Source organism: Neovison vison, chromosome 1 (genome assembly GCF_020171115.1).
Source record: "Neovison vison isolate M4711 chromosome 1, ASM_NN_V1, whole genome shotgun sequence".
NCBI lineage: Eukaryota > Metazoa > Chordata > Mammalia > Carnivora > Mustelidae > Neogale > Neogale vison.
In genome coordinates this window covers 139,553,107-139,580,061 of record NC_058091.1, presented here as the reverse complement: position 1 = coordinate 139,580,061, position 26,955 = coordinate 139,553,107, and the positions used below count along the sequence as shown (strand labels likewise).

The 26,955-nt window shown below is 43.5% G+C and overlaps 1 protein-coding gene across 1 annotated transcript; it reads right to left on the bottom strand.

Annotated features, from left to right (window-relative positions):
* Positions 1-989: 989 nt before the first annotated feature.
* STMND1 (stathmin domain containing 1) lies at positions 990-26,821 on the bottom strand. The gene is made up of 5 exons (XM_044238594.1): positions 26,685-26,821; positions 16,545-16,725; positions 11,435-11,586; positions 2,329-2,454; positions 990-1,691 (listed from the first exon to the last, which is right to left on the bottom strand). The coding sequence occupies exons 1-5, from the start codon at positions 26,763-26,765 to the stop codon at positions 1,410-1,412; spliced, it is 822 nt and encodes a 273-aa protein (XP_044094529.1). The 5' UTR covers positions 26,766-26,821; the 3' UTR covers positions 990-1,409.
* Between the last annotated feature and the right edge of the window lie 134 nt (positions 26,822-26,955).

Sequence of the window (26,955 nt, the reverse complement as noted above, 5' to 3'; positions counted from 1 at the left end):
CCCCACCCCCCATCATGCCTCACGGACTGCAAGAGTTCTCAGTCCTGTAGACTATAGGAACACAATATCCCAAAGGGAGAGCATAAGCAGGAGGTGACATGTGGTCCTCTGGTCAGTGGCACTGCCCCCAGCAGGCGGTTCCCCACTTCTGGAGCTATCCTGTTTCTGGAAGATGTCTGGATACATTGACTCGAACAGTTGCAAACCAGGGTGGCAAGTGCAGAGACAAGTCACCCAGAGTGCCAAGAGGCAACTATGGGGGAAGGGCACCAACCCAGACCAGGAGCTTTGGAGGAAGCGGTCTGAGTGGATGAACAACAAGAGGGCATCAATCAGCTCAAGTAGCAGGAAGGAGAGAGGGAAAGGGGGGATCTACACGTGCAGAGACCCCCAGGCTAGGCAGGGTGCGCTGAGTTTAGGAACTAAAAGTTCAGTGCAGGAGCGTGGGAGAGTGGAGATCCTTACCAGCCACGGAAAAGAGTCTGGACTCTATCATGACAGCGCACGGAGGCCAAGAGAGGGTTTTAACCAGAGCACTGTGGTTGGAAGAGCAACAAAAGTTGTGATTCAGTTGAATGATAGTTGAGTGGTGACAAGGGAGGGGAGATCTTCAGAATGGAGACGCATCTGACCTGGTCAGTGATTGGATGTGGATGGTAAAGCAGAGGGAAGAACCAAGCCTAATTCCAGTAAGATAAGGGCCAGCAAACTCAGCTCAGAGAGCCCACAGGGAAGTAAGGCACTGACATGAGGGTGTCCTCCCAGTCCCCCTCCCCCCACACCCCCTGCCACCTGGACATCCTCTTAGCCCCTAGACCCAAGAGAAGTTTTTTCTTTTTTCATATTTAATTCTCAAGAATTGGATATTGCTAGCTTACGCTAATACGCATGAAACTATTATTCAACCAGCTTCAAGATACAGCTTTAATCCCTCACCACACAAAGAGAGTTAAAAAAACAAAACAAAACTAAACTCTACCGATAAGAAGCCTACAGATCATGAAAATACAGAATACACATCCGTGCATTTGGTCTGAAGGGACCCTCAGAGGATGGGCATAGCCAAGGACCCGGAGCCAAAGAGAAGGGTTTCATCTGGCACAGGCAGGGTGATGTAGGCTGGAAAGTATTCATCAAGACGTCTTCACGATGCTCGAAGCCACACCGGAGGAGGATGCCAACGGCGTCATATGGAAGCTAGTCAGATCGTCTCGGTTTTTTCCCTTTTGCTAGCGTTGGCATTTCATTTCCTCCGCTCGGCTCAGCCCCTGCAGGTTACACAACCATCCCTCCACCCACGGCGCGTCCCAGGGGGTGAGGTCAGGCCGCCAGAGAGCACACAGCCACGGAGGAGGATGGTCCCAGCTGGGGGGAATTCTGCCTTTTCACGCACTTCGCGGAAGATGGCTTCATTCAAAGGCATCGTCTGCTTGGTTGTAGGACCGGTCTGACTCCACCACCCCGAGGCTTTCACAACTGAAGTTCCTTCCACCGGAGGCTGCATCGCTGTTCTTCCTCTTCAAGGGCTTTGCTCCCTGCAGATGCGCTGGCTCCAAGAGGCCAGAAGTCATCTCGTGGGGTCCTTTGGCAAAGGGAACCTCAGCCCCACCGGGTTCCGTGGCACCCGGGTGACTGGCCGGAGACAGAAGTCGGTCACTCCTTAGCCTTTTTCTTATGTCTTCTTCTTTAGTCTGAAAAGCAGTATTAAAGAAGCAAAATGAGCCCAGATAACTTCCTCATGCCTATGCCTGACATGAACCCGCATGGCTGGGCTGTGCCATCATTCAGTCCCTCCACAAACACCGGCCGAGGCACTGCTGAGGACAGACACACTCCCTCCCCTCCTGGAGCTCCTGGATGGCCCTTGCTTTCCCAGGTAGGGGATGGGAGAGGTCGGCCAGGTAGGGAGATGGAGGCAGAGGTCGGCAGCCCACAGCTGTGAAAGCTGCTTCCAGCAGGATGGGGGACACAGGGTGATAGAGACTGGGTGTCCTCTACACGGCCTCCCTCATCTCCTGCCCTCTTCCCCTGCCCCCGACGCCTCCTCCCACCCCCACTCCAGCTGAGGTTTTCTTTTTCCCAATAAAGCAGACCCCACACTCAGAAGTGAACCGTGTTTCCTGAGGCTACCTGGATGGGGCCAGTATTCAGCCAGCTTCAGGATGCTTTACTCCTGCACCCCACAAAGAGAATTAAAGGAAAATGACACAGCCCAGAAAGCCTACAGATCACTCCAGTACTTGATCTGAACCCTAAAGCAGCAGTTAGGAAACGCCTATGTGGGTGCATTTTCGGCGGGCAGCCCTGCTCAGGGGTGAGATCGGGGACCTTCCTGCGCCTCTCCACTGCCCGCATCTTCTCGTCCAGGTCATTCATTGTGAAAGCCTTTGCTTCCTGTTTGATCTTAAGCTTCTTCAGCCTGGCCGGCGGCTTTCTCAGCGGCGTCGTGTTCACCTGGAGGAAGACAGTTTTCAAAAGGGAGAAACAGACATTATTCAGGGGGTGGAGGGGAGATCCAGGAAAGGTGGCATGCACACGGTGTAAAAGATTAGTCCTAAAAATCTAAACAGGTATTTTGGCAGAGTTAAAGACCACCATGTGAATGCTGGGAACAAGAGAACTAAGTCCTAAAAAAAAAAAAAAAAAAAAAAAAAAAAAAAAGGTCTATTAGCTGTCTAGGAAAAAAACCCCAAACTAATGACAAAAACAGGCTCTTCCTGAAACCCATCAAAGAATGCGAGGACGTTCAGGAGCTGGAAGAGGATTCAGGAAAAGAAAACATTCTGGAGAAGAAACCTAAGGCAGAGAAAGGAAAGGAGGCAGACGAGTGATGAATGTGTAGTTCAAGGTAAAAATAAAAAGTTAGGGGTGCCTGGGTGGCTCAGTGGGTTGAGCCGCTGCCTTCGGCTCAGGTCATGATCTCAGGTCCTGGGATCGAGCCCCGCATCGGGCTCTCTGCTCTGCGGGGAGCCTGCTTCCTCCTCTCTGCCTGCCTCTCTGCCTACTTGTGATCTCTGTCTGTCAAATAAATAAATAAAATCTTAAAAAAAAAAAAGTTAAATTTGATAATTTTGTAAATGCTGCGGGCTACAAACACCTTTCATTTCGGACCGAGATAGGGTTTTAGTACTCTGGGTCTCACCGAGGAGAGAATTAACAATTGCTGAGCAGCGACCGTGGGCTGGCCTTTGCCATCAGAAGACTTCGAGAATGTTTTCATGACGTTAGGAAAAATCCCTGACTCTTTCATGTGACTGACTACCCTTTCTGGAGTTTAAAGTGATGGGATAATGACTTTCTGATTAATTTCTACTTATAAAAAGGATTGTAAAGGTTTTTTGTTTTTTTTTTAAAGATTTTATTTATTTATTTGACAGACAGAGATCACAAGTAGGCAGAGAGGGGGAAGCAGGCTCCCCACTGAGCAAAGAGCCCAACTCAGGGCTTGATCCCAGGACCCTGGGACCATGACCCGAGCCGAAGGCAGAGGCCCAACCCACTGAGCCACCCAGGTGCCCCTGTAAAGGGTTTTTAAAGAAAGTTTTAACATACATGTTTTCTCTTTTTAAAAATCAATTTTTAAAATTATTTATTTATTTATTTGAGGGAGTGAGAGAGAGCCCAGCAGGGGTAGGGGCAGAGGGAGAGGGAGAGACAGACTCCCCGCTGTGTAGACACCCATGCGGGGCTGAGTCCCAGGACCCTGAGATCATGACCTGAGCTGAAAGCTTCTGCTTTCTAACTGACTGAGCCATCCAGGTGCCCCTAAAAATTAATTTTTTATAACATACATTGGTCATGAAGAAGTAAAGCAATACAGAAATAGTTTCCCAGGCTTCTGTTTAAACCACCTGGTCCCCAGTTGTATTCGTCAGCATGAACTATTTTAAAAAGTTTGGTATGTGTCCTGCCAGAATTCTCTATGTGCATATATTTATATACATATGTATGTGTAGTACATCTGTAACATTAAACCAAACGTAAATAAGATTATGCCCTCACCAGGTTCTGCAATTTGCCTTCTTCTCTTAATTTATGATGGACATCTAGGTCAGAATATATAGATTTATGACAACTGGGTCAGAATATATAGATTTATGACAACTGGGGAAGGTCCCAGTGAACTCTGGGGTTTCGTTATAAATAAACTGATTTGTCCTAGGTAATTTCTCTAAAGACTTCTATTTTTTAATTTTTAAATTTTTAAGGATTTTAAAAATTTATTTGACCAAGAAAGAGAGATCACAAGTAGGCAGAGCAGCAGGCAGAGAGAGAGAGAGAGAGAGAGAGAGAGAGGAAAGTAGGCTATTTGCTGAGCAGAGAGCCTGATGTGGGGCTTGATCCCAGGACCCTGAGATCATGACCTGAGCCGAAGGCAGACGCTTAACCAACTGAGCCACCCAGGTGCCCCATCTCTAAAGACTTTTAAAGAAAAGGAACTAGTGATATCCATTGAAATATCTAAAAGACTGTCTCTTTATACTATAAGACTGCCCATGCTGAAAATACTTCCAACAGAGAAGAGGTCTAGCACAATAGAAAAAGATACCAAACCAAGACTCAGACCTAGGTTTGAGCCCTGGCTTGGCCATGGTGTGTTTTTGCCTGAGTTCTTCAGCTCTGTAAATCTTGCTTTCATCTCTTTAAAAATGGGCTTAATAATACTTATTTCACAGGATTTTCTTTTTCAAGGAGGTATCAGTAATTACACAGGAAAGGGTAATTACATTTCATTCAGTGAAAGGAGTGACTTTTTAAATGAAGTTTTTAAAAATGTTAATTCCAGTACAGTTAAAATACAGTGTAATATTAGTTTCAGGTGTACAATAGAGTGATTCAACACTTCCATACAACACCCAGTGCTTGTCACAATTAATCCCTCCTTAATCCCCTTCCCCTATTTCCCCATCCCCCACCCCCCACCCACTTCCCCTCTAATAACTATCAGTCTAGTCTCTATAGTTCAGAGTGTCTCTTGGATTATTTCTCTCTCCTTTTTTTTTTCCTTTGCCCATTTGTTTTGTTTCTTATGTTCCACATATGAGTGAAATCATATGGTATCTGTCTTTCTCAGACTTACTTCGCTTGGTACTATACTCTCTAGCTCCATCCATGCCGTCGCCAATGGCAACATTTCATTCTTTTTGATGGCTGAGGAATATTTCATTGTGTATTTACACCACGTCTTCTTTATCCATTCATCAGTCAATGGGTACTTGGGCCATTTCCATAGTTTGGCTACTGTAAATAATGCTGCTATAAACATTGGGAAGCATGTATCCCTCTGAATTAGTATTTTTGTATTTTTTTGAGTAAATACCCAGTAGTACGATTACTGGAGACTAGGGAGGTTCTATTTTTAACTTTTTGAAGAACCTCCATACTATTTTCCACATTGGCTGTACTGGTTTGCATTCTCGCCAACAGTACCCGAAGGTTCCTTTTCATCCACATCCTCCCCAACACCTGTGGTTTCTTGTATTTTTGATTTTAGCCATTCTGACGGGTCTGAGGTGATACCTCATTGTGGTTTTGATTTGTATTTCCCTGATGATGAGTGATGTTGAGCATCTCTTCATGTGTCTGCTGGCCATCCGGATGTCTTTGGAGAGATGTCTGTTCTTGTCTTCAAGCGGTGACTTTTTTCAGTGACAGCCCACAGAATCATCACCAAGTTATAGTATTTGTCTTGAAGCGTGGGAATGGGAACCTGAATCCTGGGGGCCAGCTGGAGGCCTGGGCTTTAACCTGCCGACCACTAATACCCATGGTATCACCCGAGACAAGTCACCTCTTTGTACTCTCTTTTCTCTCACGTAGAAATAGTGAGGACGCTGAGGACCACTAGGGTTCCTTCCAGCTTTAAGAACCATGATTCTCGGAAAGCCTTTTAGGAGGAAACATTTGTTGAAGTTTTGGCTCAGTTACAGCCATCAGACAGTTTTATGTGGTGAGAAGTTTTTCACTACATGAAAACCGTGGGATGTTTGTCAAAGCAAGCTTCCCCTCCCCCATCACTGTATTATTTTTATGACAATTGGCTCTCGGGCTCCCTGCTGGCAAAAGCCATTTGCTGTGAAGAGGGACGTTCTTGCTGTAGTGGTTCAGCTAAAGATACTGTGAAATTAGTATGAAAACAGTTTTTTTGGGAAGTTCACTCACAGAGGGCTAAAAGAACATGCAATGGTAATCCCAGATTCAGTGAAGAAAGACTCTCTGAGGCTTCCCATGGGAGTCGGCATCTTGACTAAAGTCGTAGACAGTAGTTCTGAGACTTGGGATTTCCGGTCTGGGTGGACTCTTCCCTTGGCTTTATCCCGGACCATACATACAAAATCAAATACTTCCTCCTGCTTCCGGAAATGAACCTCCCTGTGCAGCCCTCATCCTTTTCTGAGTCTGACAATTGAAATAAAAGCCTTGAAAGACCTAAGGGAAAGTATCTGTATTCTTTCCCACTGGATTTCCTGAAGCCAGGATTTATCAACTCTCGGCGCTTGAAAATAACAGTGATACACTCAGAGAGGAGTGAGTCATAGAAACTCAAAAAAAAGAAAAAGAAAAAATTGACTTTAAAACCTATAGAAGTTGGGGCACCTGGGTGGCTCAGTAGGTTAAGCCTCTGCCTTCAGCTCGGGTCATGATCTCAGGGTCCTGGCATGGAGCCCTGCATCGGGCTCTCTGCTCAGCAGGGAGCCTGCTTCCTACCCCCCCTGCCTGCCTCTCTGCATACTTGTGATCTCTCCATCAAATAAATAAATAAAATCTTAAAAAAAAAAAAACAAAACAACCAACTATAGAAGTTGCTAGGTCAATGATTTTCTTTAAGAATACCAGCAGAGGGGGCACCTGGGTGGCTCAGTGGGTTAAGCCTCTGTCTTTGGCTCAGGTCATGAACCCAGGGTGGTGGGCTCTGCTCAGCAGAGAGCCTGCTTCCTCCTCTCTCTCTGCCTGCCTCTCTGCCTACTTGTGACCTCTGTCAAATAAATGAATAAAATCTTAAAAAAAAAAAAAAGAAAGAAAGAACACCAGCAGAGGACTGCCCCACCCAAAGATGGTGTGATAAGGTTTGGATCTTTTCAGCCCTCCTTGCTTGTATATGTATAATTCTTCCTGCAGCCACTGTGCGTTCCTCAGAGCCTCCCAAAGTAACTGTTGACCCACAGATGAACTCCCCTGGCTAAGTTCCGTCACCAGAGTTGTGTGCACAGAACGGGTCGGAGCTTCCTGGCAGTCCTGCTCCCTCCCCGTGAGACGCCCCCCCCCCCCCGCCCCCAGCCAGGCCACAGCGTTGGCTGACATTTGTCTTATCAGTCCACATCCTCCTCCTTAAAAAAAAAACTCCCCATGAGGTTCAACAAATAACATTAGAGACGCTGAGGCAAGATAACCAACTCCCTCACTCTACGGAAGGATACCAAGCGCAGACGTGGCCCGGAGGCAACTTTGGCCACAGAAGAAGGAGTCAATGGAGAAATCAGAGTCTTGTGTTTGGAGATCATGGGTGGGCTAAGGGAGGGGGGCAAAGGAGTTTGGGAGAAAAAAACATCTCAAGTGGATAATGCCTAGGTGGATAAACAAGAGCCCATTACAACTCTTGTAGAGATCCATACCAACCAGACACAGAGTTTCATGTGTATATAAAGTCCGTACATATTTATAATACAGCCACTTAAGTCTCTTTAGAATGTTTTAAAGTATACTGAAAGATTCACTTAGTCTGGTATTTACCTTACATATATATCATTGTAATTTCTTCGGAGTGAGGGTAAATTCTATTCGTATGAATCTGCTGGAAAGCATGTTATCTGGGAGAGGGGGTCACTACGAAACTGCTGTAGTATTTGCCAACAAGCAAATGAGAAAAATTAAGGAAAAAAAAATGAATGGGGCCCTCTGGGGGACAGATACTGCTGTGGACCTCCAGAGAGAGACTGGCCCAAGGAGGAGGGGGTCCCCAATACAGCAGATGAGTGGAGGACCCTCACTTTACAAAACCTTTTCTTACATTTCCCTCTACATGAGAACCGAATTGCAGAAGGGGACAGATCTAACATTCCCGTATATTTACACACTTGGTCTACACAAGAAGTCTTGTTTTTAAAGTATTCTCACATTTATTTATTTATTTTTAAGATTTTATTTTTATTTTTTTGACAGAGATCACAAGTAGGCAGAGAGGCAGGCAGAGAGAGGAGGAAGCAGGCTCCCTGCTGAGTAGACGACCCACGCTTGATCCCTGCACCCTGGGATCATGACCTGAGCTGAAGGCAGAGGCTTAACCCACTGAACCACCCAGGAGCCCCAGTATTCTCACATTTATTATTCCATTCCTCCCTAATATTTGATTTAAATGATTTTTTTGGGATCGATGAAGAAATTGTGTTACAATTTCTCATTGGCTTCATCACATCCTAGTAACTGCTGGTATTAACATCCCTTTTGGTTTGTTTGTTTTTTTTTAGCCAATTTTATCATCTGTTCTTTTTTTCCCCCCTCAACAAATATTAAATTTTGGAGAGTTAAAAGTATGATTCAATTAACTATCTAATTAAGTCTGATAGTATAAATAAAAGTATGATCCAATTAACTATTATTAGATATTTGATAGTTAAAAATATGAACTGTCTAACAATATTTCCGTTCTTAATATGTTCCCCCTTTCAGTATTCACTCATCTTTTTACACTGGCTCCTAACTTTTCCTAAAATATTAAGACCCCTGGTGTCTGATATGTTCTCAGCTATCCCTGAATTGAGAGACTTTACCTGAGACACTGACCAATTGTATCTCTCCTTCATTTCCATATGTTCCTGAGTATACCCTTAGTTCTCTACCTGGAAATGTGTTATGGCATTATAATAATAATCATATAATTACATATAACGTGTAATAATAATCATAGTTATAATATAATACAAAATACCTTTATATATTATAGTTATAATAATATAATATTTATATAACATTGTAATTTATTATAATACAATATTTAATAATTATAATATTAATATATTATATATTTATTGTATTTTTATACTATTAATATATACATACCATTATGACATATTTTCAGGAATACTTTAGAATTCTTTTTCATAATGAATAGGAATTCAGTTTCAAAAGCTTTAACCCTTTCCAGCTTTATGATGAACTTGAAGGCTTTGTGTCCACATTGGTAGAAAGCTCAGGGCAGTGGTTCTTTGCCTGGGCTGCCCACCAGAATCACCTAGGGACACTACAGCCAGGGCTCCCCCCATGCCACTAGTCTCAGGAGGGACCTAGGCACTGGGATTTTTTGAAAGCTTGCTAGGTGACTAGAATGTGCAGCCAGGTTTAGGACCACAGCCCAAGGCGATAAAACACAGAGCTGTGTTGTTGCACGTGTGGATTATACTGGGACATCGTACAAAGCAAAAAACAAAAGAAACAAAATGTGTGATTCTCGCCTACCTCTGTGGTCCCGTCAACTTCAGATCTTTTTTGAGAACAGTCCAGCTAGGTTCCTGATAATCATTCAATTTCTCTATAATATAAACGCAGGCTTCATCTGGGGCTCACCTAATGATGCTATTGAAAGTCAAGCCCATAGTTTTCATTCTTCAATAGATACATTTCTTTCACGATTTAGTTGATATTACTTAACCCTGCTGGTGCCCTTGTAAGGTCTCAGTCTGAATTCATTCATCTGTGACCAACCTTTTAATGCTGTTCCCACTGCCGTTAGCACTGGGGTTCCACAGCATTTCCCCAAAGAAGGCATCGCTTCGCTACTCAAAGTTTCCACAATCCTTCCTTCTCCAGATCGCTCTCCTGTCGTTTTCCTTTTGACACATTCCTTTTTTCTGACCGCCAGAGACTCACTTACAGCTAGAAAAGAATCTCTCTGCCCTCCTTTTCCATGTTAAAGACCCATCTTCTCGTACTTTCCTATCAGATCGAGTATCCTAAAGTGCCTCGTATCACAATAGCGTTGCCCAGATGTAAACTGTCATTCCACTGACGTTATCTTTTCCATTATATAATCTATTTTTACCTTCCCCTGCCCCCTACGCCCTCTTCCTCCTGGCAACCTGATCATATCATTCATGAGGTTTAGCAATCTCTTCTCTTTTCCCCAAATACCTTCGTATTTTCCTTCTTCAAAAGAGAATGCCACTTTGGCTTTTATTCATGAGTTCTCAGCATTTCCTACATGCAGAGAAGGAAATTACCTTTATTCAAACCCTTAAGTGACTTGGTCGAGGTGGCAAACTTAATTTAAATAATGCATCTTTTTTATTCCCAGTTGGTTATTTTCCCTACAGGACCAAGATGGGCAGCCATCCAGAGCCTTTAATGTTCCTTCTGGTGGGGCGCCTGGGTGACTCGGTCCTTAAGCATCTACCTTCCACTTGGGTCATGATCTGGGGGTCCTGGGATCAGGCTCCCTGCTGAGCAGGAAGCCTGCTTCTCCCTCTCCCACTGCTTTGTTCCCTCTCTGTGTCTCTCTCTGTCAAATAAATAAAATCTTAAAACAAAATGTTCCTGCTGGTCCCTATTTCCATCATTTTTGTGTCTTTCTTTTCTTTCTTCCTCATTTCTCCTTAGGCTTCTTTTCTCTCTCAATTCTTCTTTTCATCTTTTCTAGGACGATGGGGGGCTTTCTGGGAGCTTTGGTTAAACAAACAAGAAAACAGACGAAAACCACAACAACAACATCTGCCATCCTCTTCAGGGGCTTAGCTAGAACTTATTAAAAAATGAAGGACTCAAGACTTGGCCCACAACCAGTTAAAATCTAAGTAAAAATACTGCCCACACTAAGGAAAAACGATGATCAGTTCGTCAAGATGAATCAACAAAGAAAAAAAAAATAAGAGTATGAAGATTTTCATCATTGTATTTGTTTCCTCATGTTGGACCTTAGTGTGTATGGAAGACTATCTATTCTAGCTTTGGCATTTAGGTGTATTTTCCTATTATAGAAATTGGGTTCCAGTTTATAGTCATAATACCTAGTACATAGGTAATGCTTAATAAAAATTATTCAAAGAATGAAGGCAGGATATTCAGCGGGGCTTACTGTCTCTCAAATTCAGTAAAATCCAAGATGTTTTATTGACTTCATTAATAATTGATGATTAGGGCATTCTTGGGGTACCACGACGGCTCAGTCAGTGGACCATGAAGGTCTTGGTCCTGGGGTTGTGTTTCAAGGCTCACATTGGACGTAGAGATTGCTTAAATATATAAACTTGAAAAAATGATTAAGGCACTTCCTGAGGGAAGGGTGATGTGTAGACAGGAGAGAGAAGTTATGGGAGAAAAAACTGGCTTAGCTAAATGCTACAATCTGCGTGGTGACTTAAAGAGATTGGAGTGTAATTCGCGATCGATCCTATTCTATAGCTATTTTTAACTATAAACTAATGTTAATTATGGAATTACTTGCCATGACATCATAGGATTCTCCATTTTTAAATACTTTGCTGTGGCTCTGTATTATTCCTTGGACAATTAATTCCTCCAGAATATCCGATGACTTCTGTCGCTCTTGGGTCTTTAGGGGTTGGGGTTTATGGATTGATCCATCCATCACTAGGTCTACAGGGAAAGAAAGAAGGAATAGAAATGTAAACATGAACATTTTATCAATCAGATGCTAAGTGGATGCCTTACAAATGACATTACTTAACTAAATCTTTGTCTCAACTCTCTAACCTACGTATCTGTGTCAATTCTATAAATCTTTGAATCGTTTGAAGTTCAAATTCTGAATGTCCTTACAGAGGATACACATCAGCAGAATATACAGTTTACTTAGCAAGCCCTGTATTAACATAACAAAAAGTCTTTCATGTGCTGCTATGTACTACTTTTTTGTTGTAACAACACTTATACACTTGAGTATGACTATGTGGGTTCTCTATGCTAATTACGAAGCACAGTTAGGAAGGAGATACCCTTTCAGTGACTCCTCGGAGTTGCAGTTTGGTTTCTATGCTTTGTATACAAAGGATAAACAGTGGGATGTTGCCAAGAGACTTCTAGTTCTGCAACCTTGAGTTTCCAGTGACGCCATCTGCTAAAGCTATGTAAGTAAGAGTATGCCTTTTTGAAAAGAGTCTTTGAACTAAATCACAATTGAAGTCAAGCGGTATCAGCTACATTTTTACGACTGATTCCGAAAATAGCACCGGAACAGTTTCTCGGGGAGCCTTTATAAACCGCACTGATGAGAGAGACCCCCCATTCAAAAACCACCCATTTCTACAAATACGCAAGCAAACATCTGTCCTCACGGATTCCCATTATTAAACAAAGGTGCAGGGAGGAGTCCTCAGGAATGAGCTCTCTTCTGTTTTGCAATCATCGGGAAGTCCTGATGGTACCACGAATCATTCCATCCAGTGGACAGAGTCTTTTTATGAAAATGTCTACCCTCACTGGTTAACAAAGACAGTTTTCATGGATTTGCAGCGGGAAGGGGTGAAAAAATGCACAGGCACACACATACCAGCCAGTGAGATGTTCCTCCCGTCAGAATATTCACCTTGTTGTTTTAAGACCGCTGCAAGTAACTTCAGCGAATTGTCAATAATCTCATTTCTCGTCCAGTGCTGTGCCTTCTAACCTTGCGTGTGTTTGAAATAGACTCAATTTTCACTTTAAAAAGCTGTATACCTTTCGGTACAAAGCAGTAAAGCATGTCTTTCAAGTAGGTAAACTAGTAAACGAAAGCTTGAAACGATAGAGAAAAATTTAATACAAAGTTAGAGGTACAACCTCTTCAAAGAATTAAGGGGATTTTTTTTTTTTTCTTTTAGAAGGTGATCCTGTTTGGAAGGGTCAATAGAGTAGTCACCATTTACTGAGCACTTAGGTACCTGGTACCATCTTATGTCCTTTATATACTTTGTAACATTGGGAATTTTAAAAAAAGATTTTATTTATTTATTTGTCAGAGAGAGAGAGAGTGAGCTGATGAGTGGTGGGGAGGGGCAGAGGGAGAGGGGGAAGCGGGCTTCCCACTGAGCAGGGACTCAAGGGAGTCTGACTCAGCACTTGATCCCAGGACCCTGGGATCATGACCTGAGCCAAATGCAGATGCTTAACGGACGGAGCCACCCAGATGTCCCTTGTAATGTTGTGAATTCTGTGAGAGAGGTAGTATCATCCCTATTGTATAAACTCTATGAGAGCGGCGAATTTACTTGCTGACGGTGACATGGCCAGGAAGAGAACCAACTAGGGTTTGAATCCAAGAATGTCTGACTTCAATCCCCAAGTTCTCCCCCACCTCGGTGCCCTCCTTCCCCAAGGACCACTGTGTGGTCCGTTTCCCTCTCAGGATGTGTCTAATGAGAACGTCATAGTTGACGACTGTCACTAACATGATACAATTATTCAATTATTAAAATGATTATGAAATAAATGTAATGAACTGTCTCAATCAATTATTTTTCTGGGTCCGAAATACTGGCTTGACATTGACAGTGACCAGCCTACAAAGAAACCCCTGCACTATGGAGGTCTTCCAACTAATCCTTGTTATTTCTTGGGATGCTGAAAAAATTGGGGGGATGTTGGAAAGTGACATGACCCCTCTTTCTGGTTAATACATAGTAATGTATTACCATATTAATTATTGTATAATAATAATAAATAATAATAAAAAGAAATAATAATGTATTAAAGTTTATTAAAGAAATAAAAATATTATTAAATAAATAAAAAATAAATTAAATAAAGTCATACATGGTTATCAGAGTAAACTTGGGAAGTATAGAAAAGAAGAAAAAAGAAAAGAAAAGCGTCCATCCTCTTACCATTCAGAGATTACCACTATTGATATATCAGATTTTACTTTTACAAATTTGACATCCTACTGAACATACGGGTCTGGGGACGCCTGGGGGGCTCAGTGGGTTAAGACGCTGCCTTCGGCTCGGGTCATGATCTCGGGGTCCTGGGATCGAGTCCCGCATCAGGCTCTCTGCTCAGTGGGGAGCCTGCTTCCCTCTCTCTCTCTGCCTGCCTCTCTGCCTACTTGTCATCTCTATCTGTCAAATAAATACATGAAATCTTTAAAAAAAAAAAATGAACATACGGGTCTGTTTCCTATGCAGTTAAGGTACAGATTAGCGTTTTCTCGCAAGGCTAGAAATTCTTCGTAAGTGTCAAAAGTAAAGTTGTACAAGAAAACGTAGGTGAATTCCTGTTTAACACTGGCATAGGGAAAGGCTTTCTAACTATGCCTCAAATTTCAGATTCAGAGAAAAAATTTGATAAATTTTACATTAAAAAACGTTTGCAAGGCAAAGAAAAAGCAATAAAGGTCAAATACAGATATCGCATGACCCTTGATTTGATGTACTAAGCAGGGTATAATATCATTTTTGGTATTTTTGCTAAAAATGGATAACCCAAAGCTAATCATTAGGAAGTATCAGCCAGGCACAAACTGAGGAAGTTTCTGTAAAGTAATGGCTTATGTCTCCAAACACATCAATCTGATAAAAGACAAAGAAAAGCTGAGGGACTGGCTCCAAATTAAAGGAGAAAAGCACCGCATGATGTCGACATTAACCATGTGATCCTGGATTAGATCTTGAACCTGAAATTTATTTATAAAGGACATTTGTGAGACAATGGATAAAATTTAAATATGCAAATGAGATATGTACTGCATAAGGGGTAATTTGCTGATTGTGATCCTTGTCCTGTGATTATGCAGAGAATACCCTTGTTTTAGGAAACATACACTGGTGTACTTCAGAATAAAGTGTCATTATGTCTGCGATTTGCTCTCAGAAAAAACCTCTGTGTGTGTGTGTGTGTGTGTGAGAGAGAGAGAGAGAGAGAGAGAGAGAAAGAGAGTGAGCGTGAGGGAAGGGGGAGAGAGAGGGACTGTGATTCCTGTAATTATATCACATTCAAATGTGGTATAATGTTAGCATTTGGGGAATCTGGGGGGAAAGAATACAGGCATTCTTTGTTTTATGCAACTTTACTCAAATCTGAAATTATTCAAAATAGAAAGTTTTTTTTTCATTTTATTTTATTTCTTTTCAGTGTTCCAGAATTCGTTGTTTATGCACCACACCCAGTGCTCTACGCAATACGAACCCTCCTTAATACCCACCACCAGGCTCACCCAACCCCACACCCCTCTCCCTTCCCAAACCCTCAGTTTGTTTCTCAGAGTCCGCAGTCTCTCATGCTTTGTCTCCCTCTCTGATTTCCCCCAACTCAAGGAAGTTTTTTTTTTTTTTAAAGGAAAGACAGGAAATGTTAGTGTAAAGCTTGAAATTTTTAACAAATATACTCTAAAGATGGGCAGATCAGGGATCCAGAAAAGAGACCGAGGAGAAACTGGGCAGAGAACAGATATAAAGTGTAGGGCACTGGTTCTTACTCATTCGGTGGGAATGGCTTTCCTGGAAACTAATTTACACCACATCTTGGAACACCTGCTTTAATAATTCACTCCCTCCCCAGGCTGGTGTGTCTGTCAGCATTACCCCGCTGGACAGACGGACCGAGGGTACGCCTGTGTCCCCGTGCCCCTGACGGTCTGCCATCTGTAGCGCCATAGACATTGAACATCCGTGTCGCGGTCTAAGAGGGATTCTCATCAACGGAATTATCATCGAGAAAAAAAATGTACGTGCTGGCCAGACACAGAGAGAGAGGGGAGGCTTCCCAGCTGTATTCCCCATCTCCTTCCTCACATCAGACCCACAAGGTGAAGGTTAATATGAAATCTATCATAAGGAGAGTGTGCCCCCAAAGTCCAAGGAGAAGAATCTCATTTACTAACCCACCTATCTTCCAACTCTAACATGTGCCTGGGCAAGAAAGGACAGCAGTCAGGAATGGCACGAAAGCCTTCCCCTCCAATAAAACAGAGCACTTTTCCTTGAGTTCTATTGAGTTCAATCTGTTTCAGAGGCTGATCAAGTGTAACTAGGCAATCTTAAATCAACCCTGGGAGTTGGCGGGGAAAGGGGGTGTAAGTTAACTCAAGGAAAGCAAGACCAACCACGGGAAAAGTCAAAATAGTTTCTAAGGAGCACACCAGGTCATAATGACTTCTTCTGTGTTTTTGAAAGATGATTGTTTTGTATATTTGCTGATCCTTTGGATGGGAGACACCAGGGGAACAATGTGATGGAGGCTGCATATATTTTTGTAAATGGAGAACTTTCTCTTGGAAAGGTGGGAACATGGCAGAAGTCCACAGGAATGTAACCAAAGCCTAAGGTCTGTTTCCCACCACCAGCAAGGGCTCCTTTCTTGGGGGGCAAGGGGAGGGGGGAGAAAGAAAAGAAAAAAAGAAAAAATCAAGATGGTTTTAATTACTTCATCTACAAGAAAATTAATGGTTAGTATTATTTATTTACAGAATGAAGGCCTGAGGCTCCATCCTCATGTGTCAGACATGAGGTCTTTGCCATCTGGAACACTGCCTAGTCCATAAAAGGGTTGCTAACATATGTTATACAACATATTTAGAGAGACAGTATTTTGTGGAGATTCATATAAATGAGGGCCGTTACCTGAATTTATTCTTCTGTTTCTTTCACTAAGAGCTGGGGAGGTTTCTGGTATGGTGCCAGGTAAGCTTCCCAATGGAGCCTGTTTTTCCAGGCTGTCGGGGCTGCTCCCAGTGTCCTCGGGTACCACAGCTTCCTTCTGGGGCCTGCCGTCCTCCCTGGAATGAGTCCCTCCGACATCAGCCTGTGAAAAGGGAATGGCTCCATGTGAGAGTCAAGATCTATTGGAAGATGGTTTCTTGGAAGATGGAAACAACACCACAAGGTCTGCTTCGCGAATATTCAGCCAACTGGTACCTGTAGTGGAGGCTGACTGGCCCCAGCTCCCTGGAGATATTAGCTTGCTTGCGGGTGTGATGCGTTTAAGGACCCTGAGTGGGCTCAGTGATCCTGGAGTACCCAGGTGTAACCACGAGGGTCCCTATGAGATGGAGGCGGAGGGAGATGCGGCTACAGAAGTGGAGAAGGGGATGCACCCGGGAAGCTGAGAAGCATTGAAGATGCTATCAGCTGCAGACAGAGGAAAGGCCACCAGCCGAGGAATGGGAGGAATTCAGCTCTAGAAGCCGGGACACACAAGGGAGAGGATTCTTTCCTGCAGCCCCTGAAAGGAACCAACCCCGCCAACACGTTGACTTGAGCCCAGTGGAACTGATTTTGGACTTCAGACCTCCAGAATGGGAAGAGAGTGAAATTGTGCTGTAGCCACCAAGTGTATGATAATTTGTCACAGCAGCAATAGAAATGGATACAGTATCTGCTAGCAAATCTGTCAGGGACACGCTACCACGCTGGGCGCCCGCATGACGCCAAGATGAACACATCCATCAAGTGTGAAAAGTAAAGATACTGCGGTGTGAAAAAGTCTTTTTTTTAAAATGAAAGTATCATTATTGTTTTTGCTGATTAAAAATGTAATACAGACTTATTGTAAAAATAAATAATACAGAAGGAAATTGGTGATGATTGGTTTTATGAGTTAACTAAGCTAGTCTATAGCATGGTTATTCCATCAAACAGAGTCTAGGCGTTGTTGTGAAGGTGTGTGGTAAATGTAGTTAATGCCTCCAATCGGTTTAAGTGAAAGAGGGTATCCTTGATAATCTGGGTGGGCCTCATCCAGTCAGTTGAAGGCCTTAAGAGTAGAACTGAGGTTTTCCTGAGGAAGGAGGAGTTCATTCTGTGGACTGCACTTTCAACCCAAACCTGTCCTTTCTGACCACTTATGCCATTGTGTGGATTTTGGACTTACCTAGCCAGCCCCCAATTGCATAAGCTAATTCCTTGTTATCTATCTATCTATCATCTATGTATCTCACCAGCCAGCCAGCCATAATCCTGGTTCTGTTCTTTTGGTAGAACCCGAATGATACAGAAACACAGTAGAAAGTAAGTACCATTCCCTAGACAAAAGCACTATTAACATCTCCGTATATAACTTCCCAGATGTGTTTGTTCAAAGAAACAGAATCTTTAAAAACAAATTGGAATTGGCTAATTAGCACATGAAAAGATGCTCAGTATCATTGGTCATTAAGGAGATGCAAATCCAGACCAGAAGGAGATACCACCGCCCATCTGCCAGGATGACTATAAGGAAAAAAAACCACATGATAAGGGATGTGGGGGAAATTTGGAGATTTTGTACAAAGCCCTGGAAATGTAAATGGTGCAGCCACTTTGGAAAATGGTTTGAGGGTTTCTCAAAAACTCAAACAGAGGGGCTCCTGGGGGGCTCAGGTGTTTCAGCATCTCCCTTCAGCTGAGTTCATGATCCCACATGGTGCTCCCTGCTCAGCAGGGAGCCTGCTTCTCCCTCTCCCTCTGCCCCTTCCCCTGCTTGTGCACGAGGTATCTCTCTCTCTCAAATAAATAAAATCTTTAAAAAAAAAAAAGCCAAACAGAGAGTTAGCATTTGATCCAAAAATACCTCTTCTAGGTATATATTCCCAAGCAAAATGAAAACATATGTCCGCACAAAACCTTGCACATCAATGTTCAAAATTCATATTTGTAATATCTCAAAAAGTAAAAACAACCCAAATATCCATCAACAGATGAATGGATAAATAAAATGCGGTCCATCCAGACCAAAGAATATTATAGAGCAATAAAAAGAAATAAAGCCCTCAAGTGCTATGTAGGTGACAATTGAAATGTTATGCTGACTGAAGGAAGCCAGACGCAAAGAGCTGTCCACTTACTGAAAATTCAGAATAGGCAAATTAATAGAAATGGAGTAGAGATTTTGTGGTTCCTTAGGATGTGGAGACTGGCCACTAATGGATAGTGGTTTCTTTTGTGGAGAGTATAAAAATGCGCTAAAATTAGATTGTGGTGATGACTATGGATTGTGCCTTTTAAATGGGCGGGTTGTATGACATGTGGGTTGTATTTTAATAAAGCTACTTGTGAATAAAATAAATTAGGTTATACATTAAATGATACTGTATTATATTTCTGTAACCTGTTTTTTTCATTAACAATGTATCAGAGACATTAGTGTACATCAGTGTATATACTATATATCAGTGTATGTAGGTGAATGTATACAGATTACAGATTTACCTCATTCTTTTTTTTTTTCTTTTTTGATTTACCTTATTCTACTTAATGTTGGGGAGCAGTCATTTCGTTGACGACTGGAGTGTGGTCTATTATGCAATGTGTCACAACTTGTTTAATCAAATTTCTACCAATGCCAACTAGGTGTTTCTACATATGTTTATATATGTGATTCTATATATGTTTTCAATATAAGGAACAGTGCCGTCATATATCTGTGCATAGACATCAGTGTGAACTCACCCAATCACTCCAAGAGAACAATGTCCCTAGATGTGGACATGCTAGGTCCAAAGATGTACGCATTTTTTATGAATATTGGTTTCCAGAGGGTCCTCCATAAATCCTGCACTGGCTTACAACCTCACCTTTTCCTTTTAAGAATATCGATTTCTCCATACTACAATTCCATCACTTGCAAATAGGTCAAAACACTGTAAAAAAGGGCCCATATTTGATTTAATAAACCAGTGACTCCAAAATGCTGGTCCACATCCAATCTTTCATAGTCCACAGCAAAAGAAGAAAAGTAAGAAAAAAAATGTAGTGAGTTTTTCAAAAAGGTAAATTAATTCAATTTAAAGAACTGTCATTTATTTGGAGAGGCAACATGTTCTAATTTCGGTCTGTTCAGGAAGACTTTTTCTTCAATCGCGTCTAAACTCCCCTGTCCCCTCCCTCTCAGCACTGCCTCTTCTTTCCTTGCTTGGGTTGATTGACCAACCTCTTCTGCATCTAAGACACACATACCAGAGGAAGCCTCCTCAGTATCCCCAGGAGACCTAAGAACATAAGCACCATCTATGAGCATTGTCCTCTGGGTCTTCTTCTCATGTCTATTGATTTCACATTGTTGGCCCACGGGTGCTCTTCTTCTCCCCTGAGTATTCAGAGGTCCTCAGGATCCTATCTCCAAACCCCCACTATTTCCAGCAATGCCCTGCTACACTAGTACCATGTTGTATCTCGCTGGGGCAGCAGAAGATGTTGAAGAAGAGAAGATTCTTGAATTGGGTCTTGATGAATGAGCTTTCAGTGGGCAAGAAGAAAAGGTCACTCTAGACAGAGACAAAGCACACACAAAGAAGGGGGTATGAAACAGCACTGTGAGCGTTTGAACTTGAATATTTTCAGTGGCGCAGAAACAGGTGGAGGTAGAGAGGGGGTAGGGGTTGAGGTGGGAAAGGGAAATCAAGGAATTTGATTTTATTTTAAATGTGACCAGGAATCCTTCATAGGATTACTGTACATGGAAGCAAAATAAAATGATCTTGCGTGTGTTTTTAGAAAAGTCACTGGGGTTAGTGCAAACTGGGGGAGTGGAAGGAAGCAAGGAAGGGACAGAGCAGGGTGGTCAGTGAACATGACTGTGGTTGCCCAAGTGAGATCTGATTGAACATGAACTAGGACAATGGCAATGAACCTGGGGTAAAGAGATGGGCCCAGAAACATTAGAAAGGAACTTCTCAGAACTTCCATTTAAAATAAGGTCTCTCTGGTTCAAAGTTACAACTTCAGGGACTCGAGAGAAAGCATTTCCTTTGGGAAAATTTAATTTAGAAAAACAGGACATCAGCATGAAACTCTTGGTACTCTCACAATAAAAATCATACAAATTAAAAAAAAAAAAGTAAGCACATTTGTTCACTTTCTGGAAGCTCTCCAAAGTCCTCTGAAATCCCTCAGATGCTAAGTAGAAATTGCAGTCAGTAGGTCACGGCAGCTCCAACCTGTCTCAGGTTCTTGTCATTCAATTAGGGATTCTCCTATGTTCATAGGGAGACTCACATAGCTTCTCATCCCCATCCTAACATAGTATGATCACTCCAGCTAAATCAACATCACTTCATCGTGCTGAGAGTTAATTGGTTCTGTTCTTCAAGACAACATCGGGAAGCATGAAAAAGCGACCAAAGGATCAAACAAACAAGTAAGCGAACAAAAAGCCAATCGATCTAAAATACAAATGGCAGACGGAGAAAGCACGAGAGCAACTATGTGCTTATTCTTTCTCTCTCCATTTGTCTTTCTGCACAGACACAGTTACTGCTGTGCAGCCCCTGTCCAGTAAGCTGACCCAGGAAAAGTCTTTATAGATATGACATACTGTTATTTTATTATATAATAATAATTCTATGATATCAGACAGGGTGTCTCTCTCTCACATGCACGCACACACACATTTATGCACCCATATTTCCCACATATATATAAACACATATTGTTACATATAGCAAAGGAAAAGGGGAGTCTGATGCTTTTTCAGGGGCTCACAATTCATGCTGAAGGTAAAGCAAAGATCATGGTAGGTATTCTTGTCCCTCTTTCCAAATAAACTATGAAAAACCAATTATGTGCAGTGGTGGTAAGACAGGTGATTTTATAACTTTGTGTTGCTTTTCAGACCTTTAGTTTTCTGAAGCTAGGAAGGCACCAAGTGAAACACTGGGATGAATTCTGCCATCGAACATTTCCCATTGGAGACTCTGACAAATTTAACCACAACAAACAAAATGCCCATATTGGAGCTGAGAGCAAATTTGAATTTCTCGGTCTCGAAGGTGGCTTTTCACAAAGATATTTTGCCGTCGACAAATCAGAGTATATTTAAGTATATTTAACCCCTCACGATCTCCCAAAGGCTTCATCAAAGCCATGAACCCAGACCTTAGCAAGGATCTTCATCCGTTTATACTTATTTCCAGTCTGCCTTTAAGCTCTGTTAGTGACCAGTGCTCGCTTCGGCAGCACATATACTAAGCTCTGTTAGTGACCAAAGCTTAAATGGTAATAGAAGAAACACAATCTTTTGACATAAAACAACATCCACCAGCCTTCAGTTTCCGGGGCAGAAATGTAAGGTTTTTCTCTTCGGAAAGCTGAGACTGTCTTTCAAATATCTTATCTATATGCAACACATTCTGGAAATTCTAACCCAATTTCATAACCTAGACTTGAGAATAGACAGAGTTCAAAGACCAATGATATTTACAAATTAATTCTATCTATGCCCCTTGGGGATATGGCGAAACAGATTTCTTCTTTTTAATGCATGCAAGGTTTATATTTTCACACCAATGAGAAGCCTATGTGCCTTCGTGCTGGGGAGGGGTTGGGGAGGTGGGTGGGAGGTTTTATCCTTTCTTTGAGATGAAGTTGTGGTAGGAATCAATACGTTTCTATATTTTGTATCAGTTCTATTTTATACTGCATTGTCCTAGGGATAAAATCTTATCATTATAGACAGAATCGAAAAGCCGAGAATTCCAAGCTAATGGGATGCATGAGAATCACCAGCATTCCAAAAAGGATATCACTTTTAACTACAGACAGAGTTGGTTTTTGTGTTTTGTTTGTTTTGGGTTGGAGGTACCCTAGGTTGTGTTCTAAAGCTTTTGAGAAACGCATTTGCCAAGCAGTTTGGAGGGAGTCACTTGTCAAGTCTCCCTTGAGCTGAAACCTTAAATCACGTGATTGGCAGATGCATTTTATAAATATATTTGTCTTACCGACATATAGGGAAAATGCATCCTTCAAAATTTGATTTTTCTAGTTTACATCTAATGAATATAAAAACAAATAGCAACCCACCAAAAACCACTCAGAAATATCATCTTTTAGGAATCTGCAGTGGTGGGGCACCTGGGTGGCTCAGTGGGTTAAAGCCTCTGCCTTCGGCTCAGGTCATGATCTCAGGGTCCTGGGATCAAGCCCCACTTCGGGCTCTCTGCTCAGCCAGGAGCCTGCCTCCCCCTCTCTCTCTGCCTGCCTCTCTGCCTACTTGTGATCTCGGTCAAATAAATAAATAAATAATCTTTTTAAAAAAAGAATCTGAAGTGGAAGAAGCCACTTGGTCCCTTTTATTCTGATGATAAACAAGACTTTCCTGGTCAAAGACCAGGGGAAAACTGTGAAGGGTCCGTAGAGATTGTCTATTCCAATCTAATCTGTTCCTTTTCATCATAAGCCAGAAACTCGGAGTTCATTATACAGAAGAACGTTTCTCCAACTGAGAAAAGTTTCACATGCTTTTCTTATCAGGCATTGTTTTATTATCGTGTCTTTTTACCCCTTTAGACTAAGGTAAAAGTGAGGAGAAAGCCAGTAGGCAGGTCTCGGGAGGTTCGATTCAGAATATTTTCAAGTCGTGCCATTAAGAAACATAAAAATTTCATGCAAGCAAACACGTTCATCTCATTTTAATGACACCGCTGAACTACAGAACCCTCAGCCCGTGCATTTAGGAAGTTAGCAAAAGCAGCACTTCTCCGACAGCTAGAGAGTGTTTAATTAATAATCACACCTTTGCTGGATCAGATTTCCAAAGTCAAGTACTTGGGGGAGGGGTGGGGAAGGAGATACAGGCATGAGTCGACTCTGAGTCAATTTTCAGGCTCTTTTAATACTGAACTTCCTCCTTGCTGACTGTCGTTAGTCTAGTTACGCGACTAGGACACAAGAAGATACCAAGGAGCTGGAGGAGCCCGGAGGGACATGGAAGTCACTCAAGAAATGTTCGTTAGTGTTTGTCTGCATCGGAAATTGTACTGAGCACAGGAGACGCAAAGACAAAGAAGGTAGTAACTCAGGATGGAGGCAAACCTGAACATGAATGAATGCAATAAGATGTTTTGAAACATGGTAGGAGAAGGTCTAAGGTCAACTCTGCCAGCATGGTGGCAGTAGCGGGGAGGGGCAGGGGCAGGAAGAGGGGTCTTACGTTGTCCTGAAAGATGGGTACATATTTGTTATGTGACCCGAAAAGGAGGAGAGGGAAAGTGTGAAGAGAGGATAAACAGCAGGATAAACAGCAGGTGCAAAAGCATGGAGATAGAGACGGAAGGAGTTTGGGGAGCAACAAGGAGCGAGGTTTGACCATGACTGAGTGTAGGAGGAGATGAAGCTGGAGAATGTGACCCAAGGATGGCTGGTAAGACGTGCTAAGGATTTGGGAATTTATCTCCCATAAATTATCTCATGATAACAACAATTGTACTACTTCCTATTAGGCACTTAGTCCGTGCCAGGCGTTGGTAGGATCATTTCACATGAATTTCACCTTCGTCGATAACTCTATGAAATAACTATTACTAGTAGTACCCTCATGTTACAGAGAAGGATATTCAAGCACAGAGATGCTCAATAACTTGACCAAGTTCACTTCACACCACTAACACACGGTGAACCCAGAAATCAACCCGAGGTGGTGACTTCCTTGACCACTGGCTTGTGTGCCTACCTGATGAGTTGGTCACTGCTTTGCCCACAGATGACGACATAATCAGATTTTGCTGTAGAAGGATTGCCCCGGAGGTCATGAATAGGAAGAACTGGAAGGCAGGTGGGGGTGGGCAGGGAGGACCCAGGGAAACCAGTTGGGAAAACTGGACAAAAATCCAGTGGAGACACCATGACTTCCATACCCAGGGAATTCAGGGAGAAATACAGAAACCTCCCAAGCCTGAGGAAGCTTGGCTTAGAAGAACCCTGTGTATCTCACATGCAGAAAGGATTGCTTTTTTATCCCTTCCACCTGCTCTGTCCTCCCCTTGCTCAACAAAATAATTTTCAGTAATAACCACAAAATGAAACAAAGGGTAGTGGCCAGATAAGAAACACAGAGAGTAGAAATTTCCTTCTATGGAAGTCTTATTCGTAATCATGCCCGTAGAGTTAAAAAAAAAAAAAAAGATTTTTCATACAAAAAGATAAAAGCACAATGGGTTAATATTTTAAATCATGTTAATATAGTTTTTTAAAAAATATTGTATTTTTTTTTTCTGAGAGGGTGTGAGCACGTAAGCAGTGGGGAGGATTAGAGGCAGAGGGAGAAGCAGGATCCCCGCTGAGCAGGGAGTCTGACCTGGGATCGATCCCAGGACCCCAGGATTATGACCTGATCCAAAGGCAGACACTTAACCGACTGAACCATGTGCCCCACATTAATACAGTTTTTGGAGAGAGGGGGGAAATGTATTCCTGTATATTAACCCAAAGCAGTAATGAGTAATAAAGATGACCAAATTGTTTCCAAGAAGTTAATTAATCTATGAAGCAGAAGGAGCTTTAAATAAACCTTTACCACGTGAGAAGTGCCCCAGCAGTAGTGTTTGGGCCCGGTGCTGGAGGTAAGTAAGAATTCCTCAGGTGAACTGGAAATGGGAGCCTGGGAAGGCATTCCAGGAAGGGGGAATGGCATGGGGAACAGCATGGACAGTGTTGATGAGTGGAGGAAGGGAGCACCGCAGGCTCCTGCGGCAGACCCGGGAGCCACAAGTGTGTGGCACTGGACAAGATGAGGCTAGGAAGACCGGTGGGACCATGTGTAGGGGGTTTTGCACATTCCAGGGAATTTTTCCTTAGAAACAGAGGTGGCAGTGTGGGTGGGAGACAGATGGGGTAGGGAGGACGCCAGTGGGAGAGGCAGGAAGAGCCCGTAAGAGGTGAGAGGGCCGTAAACTCAGACCGAGGCAGCTGGGATAGAAAGGAACAGTGTCGTCAAGGAATAGAAATCGCGTCAGGATGGGTGCGCACCAGGTCCTAAGCCTGAGTCTCTGGTTTGTCTACTGATGTGCCCCAAGAGCCCAGCCTGTGTACCACACACAGTACTGCTGCGAGGGGCACCAACTGGTATCTCGCACATTGTCTGCTAAAAAACAGGTGTGCACTTTAGACCGCTGCTCCAAAAATGCCCTTTTGCAGGGATGACCCTAAGTCCTGGTTTCCCGCAGACTGTATGGGCTCCACTCGGACATGGCAAATTTGTTAATAGTGTTCCTTTTCACTCTTAGAAGTGTCCTACTTTTGATGATAGGGTATATGGTAATGTTATCTTTGGGTGACCCCCCCCCCAAGGTATAGCTCTGCGGGTTCCCAGTTTCATTGGTGCAATATGGACGGCGGTGAGGATGGGAGGAAATCCTGGTCCTCATCCCTCCACGCCGCACCCCGGGAAAAAATCCCCTGCATGTCTCCAGAAGAATTATGGGGTTTGCAACCTTGAGAAGGAGAGAGAGCGCGCAGAGAGTACTGGAATGAGACTCTTGAAAATCAGAGTCTATGTCCAGCTCTGCCCCCAACCAAGCTGTGCAGCCTCAGGCGAAACGTCTGCCTCTCTGGGCCTTAGGGTCCTCAGGGTTAGGTAAGCGGTAGGGCTCAGCCAGAGAGAAGGCCTCCAGGATCTCTGAGCTCTAAGTAATTCTCAAAGGCCCGCTTTCCGGAAGCCAATAAAGTAGGGCAGCTCCTCCGCACGCCAACCCTCCCCTGAGAGTCCCCAGCAACCCCAGCTCTGGGCAGAACGCACAGCTCTACCTTCTACTCTGGCCTCTGCCCTGGGGGGTGATCACCATCTCAAGTTCTTGAACCACAAAAGGCTCTCAAAGCTAGTCCTGAGGCAGGATGAGTCCTGGATAAGACAGCAGGTGAACACGGCGAACACAGCGGCTCCCAGCGGGGAGGGCTGCGAGTCCCCGGCGGACCCAGCCCCAGCTTACTCCAGTCGCCAACCCCCCCCCTCCCCCGCTCCCAGGCGTGGCAAAGGGCTTTTTGCCCGCTTGTTGTTGGGTTTGCTTGTTTTACCTTAAATCCCTCTTCCCAGCCCTTCCTGGGCACCGGCACGCGTCTCTGGTCCTCAGCAGTCTGGGAAGGTCCGCAGCCCATGCCGCGCGCCGCGCGCTTCCCCTTCGCCCGGACCGGCAGTGCGCCCCGAGGGGTGCTCCCTGCTGCGCCCCTGCGTCCCACCCCAGCGCCCCGCACCCCACCCCTGCGCCCTTCGCCCTGCACCCCCGCCCCTGCACACCGAGAGCCAGGGCTGGAGGCTCTCCGCAGTTGCCGGGAACTGTTGCCACAA